This window comes from Sylvia atricapilla, chromosome 2, assembly GCF_009819655.1.
Source record: "Sylvia atricapilla isolate bSylAtr1 chromosome 2, bSylAtr1.pri, whole genome shotgun sequence".
Taxonomy (NCBI): domain Eukaryota; kingdom Metazoa; phylum Chordata; class Aves; order Passeriformes; family Sylviidae; genus Sylvia; species Sylvia atricapilla.
In genome coordinates this window covers 94100092-94124850 of record NC_089141.1, presented here as the reverse complement: position 1 = coordinate 94124850, position 24759 = coordinate 94100092, and the positions used below count along the sequence as shown (strand labels likewise).

General features: G+C 35.4%; 1 protein-coding gene across 1 annotated transcript in view; it reads left to right on the top strand.

Moving 5' to 3' along the window:
* Window positions 1–24759, top strand: part of PUDP (pseudouridine 5'-phosphatase) — a 69250-nt gene that overhangs the window by 3076 nt on the left and 41415 nt on the right. Inside the window, exon 2 of the mRNA XM_066313842.1 lies at window positions 22919–23137. Within this exon, the coding sequence (XP_066169939.1) occupies window positions 22919–23137 (219 nt within the window). The remainder of the gene's footprint in view (window positions 1–22918; window positions 23138–24759) is intronic.

The following is a 24759-nucleotide window of genomic DNA, read 5'->3' as shown; positions in this document are numbered from 1 at the left end:
CAAAACCCCTCAGCACTTCAATTAAAGCATTACATATCTTCAGTTCAATTTCTACTTGATACTCTACAATAATAGTAAATTGTCAGAATAGTAGATTGCTTTTTCTTAAAATGCAGTAGTCTGTTCTTGCAGAAGAGTACTGTTCTAACAGCTAGTATGTGGTATAGTTAAAATTATTAAATCTACTTATGTGTGCACTTATCCAACACATAGTACAAGGTTAACAATAATAATAATAATACTACTAACAACAACCACAACAGAAACTAGAGGTATTTGATACCCAAATAAGTCGCATTGTTATAGTTGTACAGTTTGGATCCTGGCATTTTAGCATATTGTAAAACATGCAAAATCAATGCTGAAGATAGAAAAGGAAAAACCTATTTAACTTGTACAAAATATACAACTAGAGTAATGCTCCCCAGGATCTATCTTATAAACTTACTGCATAGGTTTCTTTTTAAGCTATGACAAGCGGTTTTCTTATGTAATTGTAGCCAATAGCTACCCTACTACCAAAATACAAATAAGATTGGATTGAATGTTGCCTTTTTTGATCTGTACTTAAACTTATAGAGGACTGAAAACATTTTAAATTATCTACAAGCTACATGTATAATATTAACCTTTCCCAACTGATAGATGAACTTAGGGAAATGGCTACAAAGATAAGATATTTCTTAGCATTGTTCTTAAAGCTGAACTAGAGCTATATTAACGTGCAAAGAACATGACGCTTTAGTATGGGAAGTTTAGTCATGTATTTATTTTTGTTTAAATTTCTGTTAGGAGTAGGGATTGTTTTATGTAAATTTTTTATCCTTTTCAGTGCCCCTTAGTGTTGGAAAAAAGTTTCTTTACATGAGATAAGTCAGTATGTTCAAGTGTGGGAGATGATTCCTAAAGCAGCTTAGTTTTGCAAGATACTTTCACCATAACTCAAAGTCATGTTGGACTGCAGAGGCTCAGATATGCCAGTTTGTGACCTTTTCTAGAGGGATGAAAAGTAAGTAGTTAAAGGTAACTTTTATAGCTGTGGTCTCCTTTGTGTGAAGACCACTGTGTTTTGTGCCACTTCTAGGACAATCCTGCTTGGCTGGCCAGACAGGTCATATCTGGTCTGTAATAGAGAAGAAATTAGCTTACAATTAAATTCATTGTGGTGTTGTTAGATTCACAGGAATTTCAGCATGTTTTTTTTCTCCCCAGTGTTACCAGCTACTCATTGTCACAAGGTCAGAAGTCAAAAATGTACTCTTACATTCATTTTATTGCACAAGTTCCCTAGGAGATGGCTGTTAAAAGTGAGGAGAGTTCCACAGTGGTGTTTGCTTATGTGCATCCTTTTATTTAAAACAGCTTCCTATTTCTTCTGCATCCAAGCAAATAACACCAATTCAATTAAAAATCAGCCCTCTCTAGATTGGTCTATGTTATAACTTAAGTGCAGGAATTAATCTTTTTAGTCTATAACCTGGCAATCTTTGTAAGCCTATTTTCTGCTTTTGCATAGTGGAAACTTACTTCCTTGTCATTCTCACTTTCCATCTGATTTTGTGAACAAAAAGGGAAGGGAAACTACTCTCTTCCTTCTGGGTTCAGTATTTGTAATTTGTTGCAATATTAAAGAGATTAGGGATATTAGATTAAAATACCCTGTAGATGCTTAAAGAGCAAATCTTGGACCTAAGTAAAACAGCTCCTCATTGAGAATTAACTAACCATAAATACAGTAAATAAGATTTGTCATATGCTTGAAAGCTAACATTTTAATTTAACAGCAAGAAAAATTTAGCAAGAACATAACAAACATACTAACCCAGAGTCTGACTTCTGTTATTCCCTTGATTGATTTGCAAATTGCCCATCCACATGGTTGCTTGTTGTTTGTGGTTAGAATAATCCAGAATCAGAACTAAGTTCAGCATTAAACAAGGTAGGGGGTTCTGTGTGTTTTGGTTTTGATTTCTGTAGTGCCTACCACATTTCAAAATGCCATGAGCAGCATTAACAATGATATTTTTTTCTTCTTGAGACATTAACCAAGGAATGCTCCCAAGCTGAAAGATCCATGATTTGATTTTAATATTGCACAGAAATTACACACAAATGCACTACATTTTTGCTGCTTATTTATTAGTTGCCCCAGAGCCAAAACATTTGATTATAAAGTAAAAAAAAAAAAACAAAAAAAAAAACACCAAAAAAAACCCCAAAAACACCCTGCATGCCAAACAAGTTAGTCTGAAGAGTTTTCCTATTTCCTTTTTAGTAATGTGGCTTTTGTTTTCTTACTGCTACTCACTTGCAATTGTATACAGAGCCTGTAGTAAGTGCAGAGGTGTGTTTTGAAAATGCTGAGAGTGTAAAGGTTCTGTTTAGTGATTTTAGAGGTTCATACAGCAGTTTGACCATTTATAAAAATTAGTCTCTTCCTATGCTTAAAAGCAGATTTTCAAATCTGTTTGTAGATGATAAGGATTTGTTGTATACGTAAACTGTTTTGTGTATAAAGTTCCAATTATTTTGCTTTGAATGTAAATAATAAGGTGTCATAAATAGAACAGAATTTCACACACTAAAAAGGGTGCATAGAATTTTCCATTATAATAACACCATTTCTAGCTGCTGTATTGCAATTTTTTTCTTACCTAGAAAGAAAAATAGCATTAACAACCCGAGGTCTATTATTCTACATACTGGCAGTGGTTACACTCTGTACCATCTTGGACTCAGCTCTGCAGCTCTTGTTCTGAGTAGCTGTAATTCATTCATGTAGCTTTGTTGGGAGTTGGCTAATTGAGCTCTTGAGAGTGGAATTTTTCAGTGCATCTTAATTTGGGCAGGGCAGTTTCTGGTCTCTGAATTCTGCTGTTATATTTTCTCTGACGCACAATCCTGCTCTTGAATACTGGTGTTTATACTTCGAATGGAGGAGGAGGGGTGATTGTGGTTGTTACTATTTTTAACATTTTTCTTGTATATTGGCAACAGACCTTAATGGAGATGATCATTTTCATACTATGACAATTGCTCTTTTTAAGACCAGGAACTATGTTAACTAAAAATACAAAATCAATTAAGCCAAATATCTTCTCCTTTCAAACATTATTGCACTCATTATGGACGTCTCTGGCATGAAGTAGATACTGCTAGTGATTGTTGCTGCTCCTATTACATGTTTATGTACATCTTTGGATTGATACTAATTTCTTTCACAAGACTGAGAAGTATATAACCAAGATAATTTTTGTGGCTTACAATGGTTCTCTCAGAGGCTCCTGACCTTGACTTATCCCTCTTTCGCCCCCTTTTGATAATAATGATAATAAGAAAATTGTTGTTCTGACCTAAGGTTTGTTGAGGTAGTGTTAACCTTCATCAAGATATTTTTTGGTACGTAGGGAAAAACCATCCTGTATTTTTTTATCTGTGCTTTTGCTTCCTTATTTACTTCAATAACTGATGAAGAATGTATCTTTTGTGTCTGGTTTTTTTTTTTTTTTTTTTTTTTTTTTTTTTTTTTTTTTTTTTTTTTTCCATGGCTCAAAACTTTTTTCAACTTTATTTTTTTCTGATATTTTGTTTCTTGAAAGGTTGCATACCTATTAACAGTATCAATTGTTGCTGTCTCCATGTATGTTTTCTGTTCTTGTACAACTTTTAGTAATTTTTTTTATTCCTCTTGTAATGAACATCATATTCAGCAGTAGATTGGCAGTATATCTGATGCTGCATTTTGGAAAAACTTTTGTCTAAGTGTACATTGCTCTTTCTCAAGTACTTTTCCAGGATATTGTTATATATAATATTATAGTATATGTTATATGTTAAAATATTTTATTTTGTATGTTAAAATGGTATGTATAATATGTTTCTTTCTTAAATGTATTCTTACTTTTCTTCCTCCTTCCCTTTAGAGATATATGAAATATTTTTGTAAAAGTCATCAAATAAGTACTCATAGACCATGTCTCATGAAACAAGTTTATTTCTAGTTCATGAATGATTTCCTTTGGGCACTGTGGTAAGAGATAGGATATAACTGAGTTACAGAATGTGGCACACACCTGCAGAAGCACATGGTGGCACAGAGAGGCTTGTCCCCACCTGACCTTGGTGGGGAGGAGGCGTCATGCACAGAGCCCCAGGGAGAGGAGCCTGCCAGAAGCTGATAAAGGAGTGAACAGCGCGTGATCACCCCATAGAAGGACATGCAGAAAGCGTGTTGCTGATATAGCAACACGGGATGGGTCACATAATAAGAATGTAAGGAAATACTGTGTCTTGAAAAAGTGTATGAAACTTTTCTCTCTTTCTTTGTTATAAAACAAAGCTCATTTCTTTGGAGAAATTATTCAGATTCTCTGCCAGTCTGAGTCTGTGCTTCAGTTGTTACAGGGCACCACTTATGAGTTATCACTTCAGACATTCGTGTTTGAATTGCCTTTGCCTGTGTGTGGTTCTTTTGGATAAGTTTCATATGCAGTTTGTCTCAGGGTAATGTGAGGCATTTGAGAGGAAAGCCCACTTCATTATTTGTCAGCCCAGTCTTGCTGTCTAACATCTATGTGAATTCACTGATGACCTTTGTAATTATATAATGTGGACAGTGTTACAGTATCTCATTCTTGCAGCTCATTAATGCGTGCTCACTGACCTGCTGTAATAGGCCCCATGTCACCTTTGCTCTCCAGAGGATGGGCTCGTGCTAGGCCTTTACAGCAGCCTGTGCTCACACGTGCTGTACTCGTGCACTCTGGGTTTGCTGCCAAGCTGCTCAGCCCTGGGCGTGGGTTGTCTGCTGTGCATTAATATGAGTTCATTCAGGTTCTCTTTAGGATTAGTGTAACAGAAGGTTTGAAGTACGAGAAATTAATGGTTTAAGGTGGAGCATGAGTATACTGAGATATATTTAATTTGAATAAATTTTTCTATAGTAAAGATATTTTTCTTTGTTTATTATGTAATTTATGTGGAGGAACATCCTTTGACCTGTCACTCCAGGGCAAAAGAGTATACTCATGCATGCCTGTAAAGTGACATAACCTTGGATAAAGTCAGCATTTTGCTACAAGATCATTATTACAAAAAATTACACCGTGTGAAATGGTGGATCTTTTCATGCTAGGACTGAGTCTTCTCTATAGCATTATATTATTACTGGACTAACAAAATGTTCTTTGCTTTATGGCTCAGGGGAGATGGAGCCATAAAGAACTTATCACGATGTAATAAATTTCTAGTCTTTAAAAATTAAAAACTGTGTTTCATGGGGAACATGTCTCAGGAAAATGAAAGTACTTGAGCCACTAAGGTATTGTAGTATATCTAATTGCTATTCTGCTGCCTAATAACTTGCACTGTTATTATTGCTGTAGATCATATTTTTATTATATTTATCCTTCTACCATTTTTAATTTCAATGTTTTCATTTTTCATGAATGAAGGCATCTAGGAGTAAGGAGCAGGAAGTAATGTTGCTGTTCTGGTATTCTGTGTTCTAAAATGTCAATTTTTTTATGTGTCAGTTGATTTTGCATAGTTTCCTGTTTATCATGGGTTTACATTTTTAAAAAAGGAAATGAAGTATTCCCCTTCATTCTTTTGCAACTTGTTATAGAGAGCAGGTAATTAGTATGTGAATTTAACAGTAACAAGATAAAATTCTAGGTTCTTAGGCTAAAAAAAAATTTGCATCTTTATACCTCTTTTCATAAAGTTCCAGTTGTAGTATTTTTTTAATAATTAAAAAATAAGAATTCTATCTTAGAGATTAAAAAAAAAGTTTAAGTTTTACTTGCTAATTGTATTAAAAGCTTTAAAGAACTTTTGAATGTATTATTTAGCTGCCTATTACATTAGTCTTAATTTCTTTAGAAACATCTGTATCTTTCAATAACCTCACACTGTACCACTGCAAAATTTCTGGGTAGCTGTGACGTGTCACACACAGCCTCCCCTGCCCAGGCTGGACTCTGAGCTGCCGTCAAAAGAGAACTTTCTGCAGTCTGCTGTGGTGCCACTGCTGCTCCCCAGACCATTCCTCTCCTGGGGAAAGCAGGATGGTGGAGAAAGGTGACAACATATGACACCTATGACACACACACACACACATACACACATATACACACATATATATATATATATATATATATATATATATATATATATGACATAGGTCCTAGGGTGCACAAATACCCTGTGATCTCCAAAACCTATGCATTGGATCCCAAGGAGTTTGGGTCACTGCACTTATTAATGGCAGCATTTACAGTGTTTAAGTTTATACTTACACGTGTATGCAAATGTACTTTATACAGCAGTTTTCATATGGCATCTTGGTTTCCCAGGGAATGTCTTAGCTTTGATTGCTTCTTGGGAGGTGTCATGGCATTAGAATTATCTTTTTATTTTATTTTTATTGTTTAGTTTTTTTCTAAGATTGCTCTAAATTCTGCTGTTATCATACATGGATATATAGATATTCTACCTTGGATATGTTATGTTAATGTTACTTTTGTCTCAAATACTTTTCATAAATAGAAGATCTTTGAAATTATATTGAATTATATATTCATTATAATGTTAGACTTTCTGTATTGTTAATTCATTTTTTGTTCTAGGTATCGCCTTCTTTTACATATTCTAGAACTTTTTAAATAATACTCCTTATGCTTGTAAGTTTTCCAGTACTCTGCAAAACCCTACAATTCCTGTATAAAGCTTTAGAGATACAGGGTGTGTGCATGTATACAAAGGAGGGGATTCTTTCAATTTAAATAATTATTAATATAGTGAGCAGCTCTTCAGTAACTCTGAAGTTGTCAAAGAAAAATGCCTTAAAGATATGTCAAAAATTTCTTGGTGAAGTCTCCTAGCATAGTGGAGAGGTAACAATAAAACTGGATTATAGGGCTTATGTTTATTAAACTAGGCCTTGCTTTTCCCTAGTCAAAACTCCTGTCTTTAAGAGTTGGCATTTCAGGATCCATAGCTGGTACCTGTCTGCGTTATACTGGTTAAAGTGCTCTTGACATAAGTCCTCGTATTTGTCCATAGGCAATAATACAAGATGTTGAATTGTGTGTTAGCAATTGTGTGTTTCTCTCCTCATTCCCCTGGTTAATTGACAAGTGGCTCTATGTTCTAACTTAGAAGTTTCTATTAAGAAGGGAAAAACAATATTCTTAAATTTATCATGAAAGTGTGGAAGTTATTCCTGTCTTAACCTATTCCCTTTACTAATACTGTAGATCAACATGGAATAGATTAATATTTTCTTTTTCTTCCTTCTGTTATAATTGCAGCTTTCAGGGACTAATGTAAGTATTCCTGTTTGACCCAGATATTTCTGTATTTGTATGTAACAAAAAAGAAGGCATAGTACTCATTTTCCTTTGGGTACTTTTCAGTAGTTATTTAGTTTACCTTTCTCTTCATACTATCTTACATACTGAAATTGTGAGCTTCAGCTCTCTGCTTTACATTCTAATTCCACGTATGAGAAACTACACTGATAGTTTAACATTCCTAAGTATAGCTCAAGAGACTTAAAATCTGAAAAATTCTTTCAGTACCCATTAATTCTTTCAAGGTTGGATCCTATGTGTGCCTTTCTTCTCTAATCCTGTTCCTTCTTGTGTTGTTAATTGAAAACAGGCTTGCTTTATAAAAACAAAAAAAGCCAGACCTCTGTAAATTTAGGTTCAGCTGAGATTTGCTTTTCATAGAAATTATTCTCACTACCATCTTGAAATTCTCATTTTATCTGAGTTGTCTGGACTTGGTAACAGATTTGATAGCACATATCAATAACATTTCCCAAACCCCTTGTTCTTTATGCCATTCTTTTTCTTAGAGGTGAGCCTCATATAAATGCATAATTCAGAAAGATTGTATTTATGGCTGGTTACAAGGCGCCCAATACCTAGGCAGTGTAGGGTATCAAAGGTGCAATATATAGTACCTTACAGATATTGCACTTTCCATGGGTAGGAGTAAAGGAATTGGTTACAACATCCTATAGTTCTGTTTAAATAACAGTAGCTACTCCCTTCCTTCAAGCTATAAAACAGTGGTATTGGTAATGTTGGCCCAGAAGTGTAAATCATATATTCAACAAAATAGTTTACAATTATCTGTGATTACAGCTGTTGTATAACTGTACTTAATGGCAGTCTAATTTTGGAAAATATATTACCCATTTTAATTGTCTATAGTGGAGCCTTGGAAACAATTGCAGACTACCAAAGAAATTCTTTTTTCACAGAATAATGATGATGATGCAATTTAATGGTTTTAGTACTGACAGTGTAGATGCTTCCTTTCCAGTTCAAGAGCTACTTAAACTCCTTTGTGAGTCCAGTGTAGGGAGTTAAAATCTCAAGAGACATGCTAGATTTTCTATAATTAATAATTAGGGTAGAGAATACTGTCTGGAAGAAATCCCTCTCCTGAAGAAAACAGCTTTAATTTTTTTTGTTTAATTTCAATCTTAGTGGCAAAATTTTAAAGTTGTATAGAATACAGAAATTATGAGAGGCTGACAGCCCTGTAGCGATACCATCATGATCTGTGTCAACCTAACACAAGGAGAAAATCTCCAATCTCTTTGCTTATGACAAGGTCAATGATTAAAGCAGCCCTTTGTATTAGAGAGTGTAGACAGGAGCCTTAGTCAGTAGTGTGTAATTCTCTTTTCTCTGATTGCAATGTTCTATACAGTTTGATTCTTTTATTAATAGTTAGATCTGCTCTTAAAAAAAAAAAAAAGAGAGAGAGAGAGAGAAAGGTATTTCTTAAAAGAATTACCAGGTTTGCATTTTTGTGCAAAGTTTTTACTCTCTTTGAAAAGTACTTTCCAGATGTTGTTAGAAAGATGTTGCCTAGAGTGTGTTCACATCTTGCAGAAAAGAAAGGTGTTTAGTTGACCAGCTGGGTTTTTATTGTTGAATTTGTACATCTTATAGTTATTTTTTCCTTCCTTATTAGGAAACATGTAAGGTACCCCGTTTAGCTGGTTGTGCAGCTCTAACAATATGCCTAATATATGTTCTTACAGTTTAAAAACATAATATGTCATAAAGTATAGGACTTTTTATCTAAAAGTCACTAAATTCAGTGGCTCAGTTGAATGTATCCAGCAAATAAATCAGACACTTTTCCTTTTGCTAGTTCTGGGAGAAAGGCTACTGGATTTTATTTTTCCTTCTTTAGTTTTTAGCTAGAGTGAAGGAAGTTTAGGCTTTTTTGTAAATAAACTTTAAAAATCTCTTCTATCTGCTTATTGAACATATAATTTCCCAGCCTGTCTTTTGCAAGCACTGTTACAATAAAACTAAGCACACCCCAACGTAGTAACTCCTGTGTCAGGCTTATTAAATTTCAGCCACCGGAGATTGAAACTGTTTGTGTCTCAAGATGTAAACTTTGACCTCAGCTTGCAGAACTGAGGAAGAAGAGTTATAAGATTGAGGGAAAGTGAAATGACTTCTGGTTCAGTACTCAGTATCTCTTTTTATTTTTATCACATTACTCATATGGAAGAATGAAATGATGGACTGAAATTTCTTGCACTCTTTGAGTCTCTGAACACATATTTTTTATTTCATTTAGTAGGATACACAACAGTGTTTCTTGTAACTCTAAGCTGTCACTCTCAAAACAGCCATAAAATAATATTTCCATTATGACCTGATTCACTCTATAGCAAAAGAAGACTCAGCCTCTCCCCTTTGAGATAGCTAAAAATATAACCCTAATAGCTACTGTCAGAGAGTCTCCTTCCAGCTTTCTGTTTTTCCTGTAGTCCTCATGTGAATTGGGTTCACTGACATGTTAGTGAGATTCTCTCTCTGAACCTTTTGATAATTACTGTAGTCTTTCAGGATTGTAGTGTGAATAAGTTTTATGTCTTCTTATAAAGCATCTCTGATGCTGTTTTATTATTTCCCCTCTCTTTTAAACAAGAGATAGTAGTATTTAGGTTAAATGGATTTTGATGTTTGAAGACCTTATGCTACTTTAAAGCTGTCATAATGTGCTAAAATAATACAAGGTCAGTTTGACTCAAGCATGGAGTTAAAATTTCTTGATCATCTCCCTCTTTGCCAAGAAAGTGACACTTAGAAAAGCTTTAAAAGCTAAAATAATTTACTTGAAACTTGGTGGTGGATCCAGTACTTCAGCCTTTAGGTGTTTGACGTGTGCCAAACTTTTAAGTGTCATCTGTGTCATTTCTATTACAATAAAATAATTGTGTGCAGTTGTTAAGTAAGATCTGATTATTGAGAGATGCCTCTATCCAAATTAAGGTGCAAGCAGGATCATAAGCCAAAATCAATAGTATAGATTTTATTTAGCTGTTAAATGTGAGGTAGAAAGATAAAAAAGAGAGGAGGGAAAGATAGACTGACAGACAGATTAAGCAGAATATAGTCACCACCCATGGATCCAGCAGCATTCCATTGATCCTTCTTCACCCTTGGCTTCTTGGTGGTGAGTGTCCCGAAGTTGTTGAAAATTTTTCACTATTTATATGTTTTAACAAACAAAGGAATTGATATTCGTTGGCTACATGGTTCTCTTATTCTATTGGTTAAATGATTCCCTCACTTCTAATGCTAATTAATCCCATGCTCAATCTTTCTGGGTTTTGAGTCAGTGGATTTCTTGAGTCAGTGAGTTCTGATCTCCCCTTGCCGGATTAAGTCTGAGCTGATTTTAGTAGTGTTGCTCAATTGGTTTTCCTTGTCCATTATCTGTGATACATTCTTCTCCCCCCGGTTGTTTTTACCTCCCTCTAGTCTGAGATAACACTCAGACAGTAGTACCACCTTTATCTTTTCTCAAGTTCCTGTCAGGTGGCTTAATTTACAGTCCAAGTTCCAGGAATCAATGGAGGTATATTTGGAGGAGATGCCTTCAGTGGCTGCAGATGAGTGGTTACTTCTTTACACAATTTGCCACAATGGGCAAAGTCCTTCAGTAGTAACAGTGTTTGAGGCAGGCAACCATAATTTTTAAATCTTTACAGCAACATAGAGGTTGATGAATTTTTTTTGCAGATTAATGTCCCTGGGGTGGTTTCTAACTGAGGTGATTTGAAATCCTTTCATAAGTATTCTGCATCAGATGTTGAATTTTGAAGTGTTTCTTCCATGTCTTACAGGAACTGTAGTTGATGCCTTATAGTTGCTGTTGTTTTTCAGGCTTCCTGATCAATCTGCATTCCTATATTAAGCAGAGATTTTATGTGATGGGAGGTAGAAATTTTGGGCAATAATTTTCATGACAGAAGGCCAGCTTCAAATATTCTGGTAAGATTTTCCAGTTAATGGAAGTTAGCTCAGTCTATTTTTAGTTATGTAATAACTAAACTAGTCATAGTTCTAACTATATAACTATAGTTAGAATTAATACTAATAACTAACCAGTATAAGTTCTGTACTAGTATCACTAGGTAGACTGAAACATGTATGCAGATGGGCTAAAGCTTTTCAGCAAAATTTCAGATACATACTGGGAAGAAAACTATGCAGCTCTTCAGCAGCAGGACTGATAATTAGTGTATAAATACTCATAAAGAAAATGAATGCTGTTAAAAATCTGTTATTGTGCACTAAACTCTGTAAGTGGCAGTTTATTGGGATATATTGTTACAAAGACCTAGTACTGATACAGTATGACTGCACTTGAGTAGGAGATTGGCCTAATTTCCTGTGAATAGACAGACATTCCTTTTGCCATGTGAGGTGTTCTCAGGGCACAGCATATGTGGTTCAAGTTCTGGAGTACAAATGGTATTTTAGCTCAGAAACTCAAAAGCATTGTGTGTTGGATGGGGCTGTGAGCAAGTGATCTAGTGCAACGTGTCCCTACCCCTTGCCAGGGGGATTAGAATAGGTTGTATTTGAAAGGTCCCTTTCAACCTAAACCATTCTATGATTTATGTACCTGTCTCTCACTGAGTTCAATGGGGCTTAGTTAAAAGTTTCTATAGCCACGTATAAGTTTTATTTCATCCTGACAATCATGAGCAAACTGATTATATTCTAAAGCAAATTGCAGTCTTCCAGTATTTCTCTGCTTTTACCTGTGGGCTAGATATTTTCTGAGCTTGAAAATTGCTGAGCTCTTCCCAAGGGAAGCTTTTCAACAGTTTTCTTTTTCCCAAAACAACCTTGTGTAAACAATATTCCTTTCCCATAGCAACAGGCACTGTTTGCTATTTCTGTTACTTAGCCAATGGGAAAGGTGTCAGCCCTATGGACCAATAACCTGCCTTTTAGCACAGTATGTTATAAAAGGTCTGGATGAATTGTAAATAAAGCCTTCTGACTTTTACTGCCTTCTGCCTGAAGTCAAGCACCTTTATTTCATGTCCTATTGCAACATTTAGTAATGGTATTGGGAAACAAAGTGATCATCACATTTGTGCCAGTTCTAACTTTGGGTGGTCCTTCTCTGGGCTGCAGGCTGTATTTGATCTGACACTCTGTTAGGACTTGCCTCTGGCTTACTGGTGAGTCTGGAGGCAGGACAACTCTTGCTGTCATGTGAGGCCTTTCAGCACTGTGTGAGAAGAGCCCTCTATTCTGATCCTCAGTCCCACATGGGAGGTGAGGTCTGTGGTCACAGAAGTCTCTGGCTCACCTGTGTGGAAGTCCCTTGTTACGTTGTGTTGGAAATTCCTTTTATTGGTATCTATAAAATGGGTTCAAATTTTCTTCTACAGTTTTCAAATAGTCATTGCAGCTCATAAAACATAATTTTCAGTTTGCTGTATCATACTTGCCTCATAAATCTCAAAGGTCTGATTCCTTTTTGTGTATTTTAGATTATAGTTAGTATAAGGAGTTCTTGGTATACAACTACTAAAGAATTATTGTGACCAGGTCTTCTGCAGTATTTCTGTCACTTTGCTCTTGTATGTAGATAGTCAGCCTATGACTATCTACAGATGAAATGTCCTTGCTCTTGAAAAATCAAGCAATTTTATGATGTTTGGTTTTCTGCTCTTGGTGTTATCACCATAGAGAAATCACTCCATCAACAGATTTATCACAAAGATTTTAGGGACTCTTGAGTGGACAGAAGAGATTGTCTTTATTAATCTGTATGCTTCACATGTTGTTCTAATGTTTCACATGTTGCTACCATTAAATTTAGAACATTGTCCAAGGCTGCAGTAGAAAAATAGTGGTTTTGCTTTCTATTGAAGTCACTCTGTCTTTTAAAATGTTTCCACTGTTGAGGAAACAGACGTTTTGACAGTATTACAGAAAGCAAATTAGAAACATGTAACACTGAAAGTCAAACATTTTGAATTTGCAGCTTGATCAAAACTTTATATACATATATGTATGTATAATCTCTCTGAGGATATATGTGATATATTCTTGGAAAGATGAAGGCTTTCTGAGAATAAGGAAATTGATATTAGGAGAGACCTGTGATTTTCTAAAGAGCATTTTCCCTATTACCTCATTTTATTGTGTTTCTTTTTGAGGAAAATACTTTTTTCCCCTTTCATAACTATTTTTTTTTCCATTGATGCTCTTTTAGGTTGTGGGTTAAACAGAATAGCTCTGGGATATCTGTTTAAGGAAGGTTAAGTTTCTTATGGATAGCTCTTCCCAAAGAAAGTTTGTATTTGGCCTTTGGTGGCAAGGTTTTGGTAGCAGAGGAGTTGGGTGGAAGGGTGGGCTGCAGGGGTAGCTTCTGTGAGAAGATATGGGAAGCTTCCCCGATGTCCAGTGGAGCCAATGCCAGCCAGATCCAAGATGGACCTGCCTCTGGTCAAGGCTGAGCTCATCAGTGGCAGTGGAAGCACCTCTGCAGTTACAGATTTAAGAAGGTGAAGAACACCTGCTAAGCAACAACAGCCAGGATAGAGGAGCTAGAATATGTGAGAGAAACCTGCAGACATTGAGGCTGGTGAAGAAGGAGGGGGAGACATGCTCCAGGTGCTGGAGGAGTATTACTTCTGCAGAGGAAGGAAGGAGCAACAGAGATGTGTGATGAGCTGACCACAATCCCCCTTCTCTGTTTACCTGTGTTGCTGCAGGAGAGGAAGTAGAGAAGTTAGGAATTAAGCTAAGCCCAGGAAGAAGGGACAGGTGTGGAGGAAGTTGTTTTTGTTTTGGTTTTTTTTTAATTTAGTGTTATTTTTTATTCCCCTACTCTAATTTCCCCAAATTGTATCTGTTTTGCCTGTGATGGTAACTGGTAGGTGATCTCTCACTGCCCTCATCTCGACATGTGAATCTTTTGTTATATTTTCTTTCCCTTGTCCAGCTGAGGAGGAGAATGATAGAGCAGCTTGGAGCTTGGGTGGTATCTGGCCCAACCAGGCCAACTCACCAGACTCTTAATTAAGAAGGTACAATTAACTATTCTTCTGCTCACTTTGATAACACAGTGACCCTTCTGGTTTCATCTACCTTCGGTGGGAGTGGTTTTATACAAAGGCCTTGGAACATCTCATTTCAAAACAACTTTTTAAATCTTCTTTTGCATTTCTTGGGCCACTGCACTTCTGCTCTGAGTAATCAGCAACATCTGAAGAAGAGGAGGTACACCCTTGGTGAAATTCATGCTTGTAAATATACTATAAGATGATAGGATGTTCTGAGCTGGTAATTGCTCCTCTGGTTGAGAACATTGTATAAATTTCCATGGTATAGTAGCTCATGACTTGAGTCTCCTCACACACATTTAAGAAGCTGTGTCTCTGTAAACTGCAGATTTCCACCCAACAAGCAGGATTTTGCAGGCATCATATCAGCTGCTGTTTGCATAGTTCTTTAATGGTTAAGAGCCTAAGAAAACATATCAGGCAGTTTCTATGAATCAATAGCTTTTCTATTTTTAAACTAAAGAGATGCTGTCACATAGATGATTATAAGATTAATAAGTACAGTTTTAGAATGTTTTGTATTGTTGCATATGTTGCCTTTATATTTTGAAGTTCAATTCCCTCATGCCCTGGAATTGAAGTACAGGCTTCTCTTTACGTTTTCATGTGCTGTTTTGCATTGGTGCCAGAGTTTTTGTTTACAGCTCCACATCGGAAGAGTTTACATGCTTTATTCGTGATCTGTTTCTTCCCCTTCACTGTGGCATTAAAATAGGAAGATAAGATGTATATGTGAATACAAGATAGCATAAAGATATGTCTGCTGTATTAATGTAAACTAAAAGCCTTTTGAATTTGTTCAGAAGCTTCTTCCTTCCCCCACAGAAGTACCATGTTTCTCTGCATATAAAATGAGAAATTAGCTTCCTCTGTAGCTGCCATTGAAGAATTCTCCCAGTAATATAAGCCCAGAGGGGCAAATACGTGATACTCATTTGGGAACAGTTTTATGCAGCTGCTCTTGTTTGAGAATCAAATTTACTTCCTTTTTAAACCTTTTAGCAATAACTCGAATTCATGGTAGGATCTCTCAGAGAAGAGCAAACAGACTGACAGCACTGAATTAGCCAGTAGCAGCATGTTTCTCTGGCCTTAGTAAACTAATCACAATGTAACATGTTCATCTACCTTGGAGTGTACTTATATTAATATTCAAGTACAAGGGAAAATAAGAAGTAGGCTTGCAAAAATTAAAGCTTCAGAATAGACTTATACCTGCTCCATACTAAAATGAATAATGGATCTTTTCACTGAGTTTTTTAAGTGCTAATCAAAAATGTAATGATTTACAAGTCATTACTCTATTAAATTGGAAGCAGTAATTTTAATTTTCAACTATTATAATATTTTTCTTTATCTTTGGAAGTTATTATTTATCAATCATGTAAAATGGTTTACTAAATAACTTGCTCTTTATAAGTAGCTTATGATTTTGAAGTAGCCATTATTTGGTGCTTGATGTTTATTTTAATAGATACTTCACCTTCTTTTAACTTCCAGGGAACAATAAGATGAATTTAAATGGTTCTGGTTATGAGAGTAGATCAGAGGAAAGGTATAAGACATGAATATGGCAGCAGCATTTCCCTTGGGTTGGTGGTTCACACTGCCTTTAGGTTCAGTTTGCCTGGTTGGGTACATCAGCATTGACATTTAGGCATGGCTCAAATAATTCATTTGAACATGGGTGAAACCAGTGCTTATTTTCTCCTGTGACAATGAAGTGGGTGTGTCTAAGCTGATAAATTTAGATTTCATTTTTCTTGCTAAACAAGTTCATGGAAGGAATGGGAGAATACTACAATAATGAATAGAACATTCCTTTTCCTTGTGTACTTTCAGTGCTAAGCCTTTTGAACCACATTCCTTTAATAATGAGTCAAGAGGCTCCAGGCTGATTTGTATTCATTGGCTAGTACTCATCCTAAGCTTTATTCTCTAAAAGACATTTTTGCCTGTAAAACACATATGGTGTATGTTCTATACATACACCATATATAAGTAAATATATAAAAATAAATGCCTGTGTGCTTCTATATATCTGTACAAGCATATTAATGGTTTATCTGTATGAAAGTGTGTATATGTACATAACACAATGGCATAAAAAACGTCAGGGTATGTTAGAAAAACAGCTTTAGGCCCTTAGGATGGATTGAATAACTGAGTTTTGTTTTCTGAGCTAGTGTTCTAACAGTTAGACTATTAAACAAAAGGTAATTTCTGTTGCCTGCCTTCTTCATCCCTACTTTTACTGGGCTGCTGTAAGTGATTTCAAGGTCAGCTGTTAAACCGCAGGTTTTTTTCCTTTTAGCTGTCATGGATAACCATAGTTATGCATTTTTAAACTAGCTTTCATAGTAATGAGAGTGTGAATGGAAGAATGTTGAGGTGGCAGTGCAAAACTGACCTTTTGACACAAATTGCAAGACAGTTGTCTACTATAGATGGTTCATTAAAAAAAAAACTTTTTAAATTTCTGTTTGCATAGCTAGCTCAGAAGGCTTCAGCTCTAATTCTTAAGTGATTCTGGTGGTTTAACTTTTGCTGTTTCAGACCTGTTTCAGTGCCAGTTGTATACTTGCTGCTGTTTTGCATTGCTCATATTGGTTTTATCTGTCTTGTTTGACTGCTGATACTGTAAGAGGAGTCTCAGATTCTCTCTGAAAGAAATAAGGGAGAAAAAAGAATGAGGAATGAGTTATGCACAAATGTTTATTCAATGACATAGACTATGCTCCCTCAGATGCCATTTTTTGTGGTTTTGTTTTGTGGGGGTTTGGGGTCTTTTTTGAGGTGGAGCTGTTATTTATAAGTTGCAGATAGCAATACCTTGACTCCTTCTTGTGTTGAGAGGATGTTCCTTGTTCCATTCTAAGTTTGCTGTTCAGAGGTCATTTGTTTCACATTCTTTTCTCTTTTCCTGCTTACCAAACCACCAACAGAATCTTGCGTTTCTGATTTTCTGTGTGACTTTTATCTTGCTTTAGGAAGTGGTGCTTCCTAAAATTTGTGGTAGTCCATATACCGTTTGGAAATGTGCTGAACGGTTCACTGATACTCACATCCTCTGTTGTTGAAATACACATATTTCAAGAATTGGCTCACTTGTGTAACTGAATGAGCTGGGAGCAGGTACTGTCTGTGGGGAGAGAGGTTGTAGAATGGCAGGATTGACAAGAGATCTCTTTAGAGTAGAGAGACATAGCTGAAAGTCATCCATTCCCTGGCATTCATGCAGTGCTGCAGCATTTGTTTTACTCCTGAGTCTCACAGACTTGATACAACTGGTCAGTGAGCTGCTCAGCCATGTCTTTTGTGTGCTTGGGAGGGGGAGAGGAAGAAGAACTCTGAGCACATGATTTTGCTGATATTGAAATAGGTCACTATTTTGGCTTTGCAACTCCTGTGTTCAAATCCCATGTTTTTACACTGTTCAGTTGATACAATGGGAGAATAAACACAGAAAGGCCTGTGCTGTATCTTAATCCAGAAGTGAGAGAAAATGTGAATGCCATTACTATAACTCTATATGTAGAGGAAATACCTAATCTTGATTGATCTAGTCCCAGTTGTGCGCATTTCAGCTCTTGAATAGATTTGTTTGCACAAGTTAACAGTTTATATTGTGCTAAAGGCCACCAAATGAATTGCAAAAAGCAAAGGAAAAATTTGCACTTCTATAATTATATACTGGTTTGTAATTGTATTTATCTCTGGTGCCCTAGCTGAGCATTTCAGTAGTTTGTATGGTTTCTTACACTGTTGCATACTCCAAATAGATTATGTGAATAATATTAAAGACTGATGGCAAAGCAAAATCATAGTCACCTATGTGTTCATTCAGTATTGATGGTGACAAAATCTAATGAGACTTTCTTAGTCCTGGGCCAAAATGTTGGTAAAAATGACTGACTGTTTCTAAATTCAGCTAGTTTGAATACTGAAAATTATTTTCTTCTACATGTGAACAGAAATCTGCCTCACAGGTATGGACACAAGAAACCTGTTGCTTAACTTAAAATTCTTCTCTTTGATCACTTCTATCCCTTACCAAAAATAAATAAAAAATAAATTTAAAAAAAATCCTTTTTAGGATTTAGTTTAGTTGACCAGGGTTTGATTTCAAATTACTGAAATATATTGTGTACTGAATGCACACAATTAAAACTCTTTTTAAGATGGCTTAGGCTCCTATCAGAAGGATAAATCATAGGTATATTTCATCTGGGAAGCTTAATGCAAACTTGAAATGGGTTTTTCAAACAAGGAACTAAAAACTAGTGAATAAGATGAGCTATGGCTAAAAGGAGGTTTCATGCCTACTAATCTCATCTCCTTGATAAACTGGAGATTATTTTAGAATAACAATAATACTCAATTAGAAGGTGTATAACCTTCTAAAAAAATTAAGTTCTGTATTCATGAAGTCATAATTTTCTATCTTGAACTGTTTTTATGTGTAAGTGATAAAGATGAGGCTTACATACTGTTTCAATGTTTGCTGTACCCCCAGCCTAGGGAGATCTGCACATCTAATTGTGACTCTGCAGTGATTTGAGCAGATCATGCACTGCGTTTATTCACTGTGGTGTGTTACCAGGTGACCTGCAGGTCTTTCTGAGTACATGTCAGCATATTTTTGTGCCAGATCACAAATTGAGTATTCCAGTGCCTTTGCCATTTTCGTCACTTTATTTGTATTTATTGTGGCTGGCTTTTACACACTCTAAACATTACTGTGGAGCTGACTGTGCTTTTATATTGAAGAAGGGTCACTACAAAAATGACTAAAAGATGATATGTGACTATGGAATGAGTATTACTCATTCCCCAGTGAAATGTAGCAAGCAGATGGACAGTATATTGGCTTATAATGTCCGTGTAAAAGATATTTCAAGAGAAGAGAGCTAGGAATAAAAAGAGTATTTTGAAAACTTACGCATTTATTCAAAATTGCAGGAGCTAAGAATTCCTGCTTTTCCTTCCCATTATTAGACCAGGCCACAGCCACGTATGTCCTGTTGTGTTCTCAGTTTGTATTCCTGATGGAGGCTAGCAGCTGGGGCTGGATTTACTTGCTGAAATGTGTGTGTGAGTGTGACACACATGGGATGCTGTAGGGCATCTGGCTGCTCATGCCATGAAGTGTGAGTCTTGCCCAGATTACCTTTTTAACATTAGATGTGTGTGGATGTCTTGGACATACCAGAGTAAATACCAATAGGTGCCTAGAATTAGGCACTTGAGTTGAATTTCTAATTCTTCTTTCTTTTTTCATTTCATCAGTGGGGTTGAGTAGTAGATTTTGTCAAGTAGATTTATAGCAGTATGAATTTATACTTCACTGATATATTTAAACTCTGATCAACCCTTTGAACTGTGTGTGGTTTCTTTCTTGTTAATGATGAAAAAACTAGCCTTTTTTTTTTTTTTTTTTTTTTTTTTTTTTTTTTTTTTTTTGAGATTGCTTCTTTCCCATAGATACAGGAAACCTTGAAGTTGTATCATTATTTAGTATTTATTTACTGGTCTTTAGTTATTAGGGGAACATATAGATTTTCCTTCGTCTTCAACCAAAAGAAACATTTAACATCTGTTAAACATGTATATGGTAAATGCAGCTTTTCAGCAGTCACCTTCCAAGTTCCAGTTGGATTTTACAGTGTATGTGTGCATAATTTTTTTCCTCAGTTTTTATTTATTCATGTGCTATAGTGAAACACATCTGTTTAAGCAAGTTAAATGTCCATATCCATGCTTTTGTCATCTATTTATGAAAATTAAAATCATGTTTATTTTCAAGCAATATGTAGGATCTTACAAAAGCTTGTGAATCATGAAATTATGTTAATTTTCATTGCAACCGTGTTGATGTCCAGAGTCTAATTGCTATAACTTAAGGCAGAGTGAAAATGATCTCTTTGAAAGAACAGTTGAAGGTTTTGTAACCCAAGTCTTTTAACTATAATTAATCAGAGGAGGAAAGAAAAGAAGGCTCTCTGGCATCCTGCTTGTTGGACGATATACATTGCTTTGTGGGACTTAGATATATTTAAATTAAATGTAAGATTCAAATGTGTTGACTAATTTGGGGCTAATTTTTTGTTTGGTTGCGTTTTGTTTTGTTTCTCAGCTCCTAGAAAGCTACATTCTGGCACAGTATGGGTAAATGAGCCATTACCTGTTTTAATAGGTTTGACTCAAACTTGTTCGTGAGTGTTCTTCCACTGGCAAACTGCAACATTGCATGAAAAACTGCTTTTAGGTCTGCAGTCTGGACATCGTTAAGCTTTTTCTAAGGAAAATAAATAAAATTTCATTCACAAGTCAGCTATGTAATATTTAAAATGCAGAAGACAATTAAAAGTAGTACATTTAGCTATATAGTTGAACCTTTCACTTCAAATAAATTAATGTGTAATTATTGTAGACCTATAGGAAAATTTTCATGTTCTAGAATTTTTTGTTTCCTTGCTTTTTTAAAAATTCTGCTTAACTTGATATGCACTATTTAATAGGATGAAGATTGATTTTCAGTTTCAAATTTAAACTTGAGATAAGAATTTTATGTCCTTCACCTAGTGAGTCTGCTATAAAAGAAAAACTATTTTATTTTTAAAAAATTAAAAATTGAATCTTTTAAATATTTTAAAAATATTTAAAAGTGAATATTAAAAATTTTATTCTTAATTTACCTTCCTAGCTTGCAGAGAGTACCAGCTGGCATTTTTAAGCAAAATGGAGGAATTTTTGTTATTGTTTTTTTTTTTCTTTCTCCCTTCTTGTATTTACCAGCTGAACAATTTTTAGAGCCCATTTGCATGTGTTTCTGTTATGATGCCTTTCATGTGCATTTGAGGGTCTCCAAGATCACTTGTAATTTTTTTTCCCTTAAGTGTAGTTGATTAATGAGCATTTAAAAAGAGTAGTGCAGGTGGTGTGGCTTTTGCCTCTATTTTTAAGGTAAGAGGGTTTTGTGAACTCTTAGCTGCTCTGTTAAACATTCTAGACAAGTGTTTTGGGTCTTCATCTGATCTCTTGGTCCAACATTCCCCTCTAGTTACTGAAAGGAGACATGGACTAGAGCACTTTGGCAGGTGGCAGGGAATGTATTCTGCACTGCTCTATGTTCACACGACGGTGAAATAGCCCCTGTATTTCTCCTTTGCTTTCCATTCAGAATCATCTGCTGATCTCAGGATTACTGTGGTGAAGTAGGGAGCATTTGTCAGGCTGCAGGGAAGGTCTTGGCATGTGTTGTAGTCATGGGCTCTGTGCTTTGTTCTTCAGACTGTTTTCTTCATAGTATCTTTTTTAAAGCTTAAAGTTTAATCACTCTCCTGCATAATTCTTATATATTCAGAAAATGACACAGTATCCACATGAATAATTTCACTCTTTCATTATGTCCATTAAAAATATTTTTATATGTCACAGGATGTATTGAGAAGTGAAGTCTCTAGTTTCTCCAAATAAGTCTCATAAGAGCATCTTATTTCTTTCCTTGCTTTTGCCTTCCATTTCTAACATGATGATAAAAAACGTATCTTTAGAGCTACAGAAGGCAGAAACATGCGTGAGAAGGAAATTATGCAGGGTTAACAGTAGTAGCTGACTTTTCAGAGAAGACTACTTAAAGAGATAAACAGACTGGTAGAAACTCCAGTGTTTGAGATCTTTGCTGAAATGAAGACAAGAGCTGGAAGTACATTTTGTCTCCATATTAGTGTTAAATTAAATTTTAATGACCTTCTTTTTCAAAAATTTGTAGGAGAGGAGAAGAGGAAAGGACGAATTATTTGTTTGTATTAAAAAAAAATAGCTTTAAATGTAAAACCACCTTTGACATATAAACTGATAGTAGCACTGCCAAAATTCAGTCTGAAGTTTATTCTTGTCTGAAATCCCCTGGAAGTACTAGTGTGTTTTGCCTGAGTAATCTCTTGTAAATGCAGTGGTGCCAGCTGCACTGTAATAATGACCATAATGTCTTTGAAGGCACTTAGAAGCTTCCTCTCAAAGACACTTTTAAATAATTAAATCTTTTCTCTTTTTTGAGTTTACATGGAATATGTAATGGCATCCCCCCAAGTACCAGATTTCCTTCCTTCCTTCCTTTCTTTTACATGAAAAACATAGAGTATTTTAATTAAGGCACTGCTCGCTAACTTGGATAAAGAAAGGTAAATGTAAAGAAAGGTGATGAAAGAGCAGGTCCAGATAGTTATTTGTAGAGATCCTAAGTTACCTTTTATTAATGCAGAAATGATAAACATGAAAAATCTGTGTATCTCTGAGGTGATGGTAAAAGCCTTGGTTCTCTCTTGCAAATAAAGGGAGACATTTTATCCACTTTGCTACATGCTCTCTGGCCCCTAGCATTGCATGCTCTGACCATTTCTGCATTTCTGTGGTCTCTTAGCAAGACCAGCTGCCTATTTGTTTTTACATAGGTTAATTTATACATGATTTTTTTTTTCTTTTTTACAGATACTGAAGGTTTCTATACATTAGTGTATGGAGAGATCTGTGAGCGTTATGGAAAGACCTATTCCTGGGATTTGAAATCCAGGATTCTAGGTAGACAAGCCCCAGAAGCAGCAGCGATTATTCGAGATGCTCTAGATCTTCCAATAACCAAAGAAGAGTTATTCAATGAAAGTAAAAAGAAGCTGGAGAAGTTATTCCCTAATGCTGACTTGATGCCAGGTATGTTTCTTTGCAGCACTTATAAACTCTTTATGGAATTATTTAGATGCTAATCAAGGTAGAAGTTTATAATCTGCCTTCCACAAAGCAGTTGCTCTTACAGATTGTTTCATTGCTCTTGTTTCATTGCTCTTAAATTTACCTAAATCTACCTGTTTATTTGTCTGTTTAAAAGAATATTTTACGTATTAAAGTTGACAGATTTTTTTTCCTCTGTTTACTTGACAAAACCACTTTTTTCATGTTTTAAAAGAACAAAGACTAGATACATGTGCATGAATTCTGGTTGGTAAACTAGACATTCTTTATAATTGTTCTTGTCAGCTGTGTTTACCTGGCTATGAGCATTGTCTGACTTTGCTAAGCACAGATGCGTTTGCCTGCACATCTAAAAGTATGTAGGCCCATGGGTTCTTTTTGTTGGGATTAATCTTGCCTAACCCAAAGATTGTAATTCAAATAGAGTATCTGAGCGTGTCAGTGGAGAAGGAGCGTTTCTCAGGTTATCCTAAGACAGGGGAGTTTCCTTACCTTCTGAAGAGATGTGTCTTTTACCAGTGATTGTGCAGGATGCTCACGTGAGTAGCTTCACCGAGGTAGCTCAAGATATGAGGATGAAGGATGAATCTTACCTGTAGTGTGAATGCATTCTATCAAATTTAATTACATTTAGATTTGAAATGCTTAGAGAGAAATATTTAGCCGTGCAACACTGTCAGTACCTAAAGCTAGGAATGCTGCTAACTTTATGAACAATGTTAAACTTTCTGGAGCAAATATCAGTAATTTATGATGGGGAAAAAAAAAAAACCACAAAAAAAAAAAACAGGAGAGGATTATAAAAAAGTATTAGAAGTGAAATAACTGCATGTCACCATATAAGTTTAACAGTTACCATTTTTTCTCTTTGAACATGTGGTTGTTTGTTCTGACAATTTCTACAGCGCATTAATATTTTAATTTTTAGATTTTTTTATACCTTGTTCCATAATGCATAAAGAAGATGAAAGTTAAAAATATGTGATATGTTAGGAATAAATAACAAGTAGCAAAAATAAAAAGTGGGATTTCCAGCAACTTAAAAAAACTGAAATATATTGTGTGTCCAACCTAGTTCTTTCTCTTAGTTATCTCACTAATGACTTTTATATGAAAGATTTTTCAAATTGCATCTCTCTCACTTATAGATCCACCTGAAACTGTAAGTCTAGTTAAACTTTCCAAAAAACCAAGAAAGTTGGATTGATGTGTTTTTTGTTTTTCATTTCAAGCTTCTGGGACCGACTTTTCAAACATATCTTTTGCAAGCCAAACAAAAAAGTCTTTGTTTAGAAAATTGTCTTGGTTTAGAAAATTCCGGATGAACAGACTGGGTAAAATGTTAGATGGTGCAGAGAGGAGCTGCTGTAAAGAAACAACACAAGTAATTGATGTTGTAAAGTGCATATTCCATGCCTGCTGAAGACTGTGGTAATATGGCTGAACTGACTTGAACAGGGTTACAAAGTTGATGGAACAGATTAGCCAAAGGAAACATGAAGTTTTCTATGTTCCTGCCTTCAAAAAGTTAATTTTGGCCTCTCTGAAGCCAGACTATTTTGGATGAAACTGATGCCTTAAAT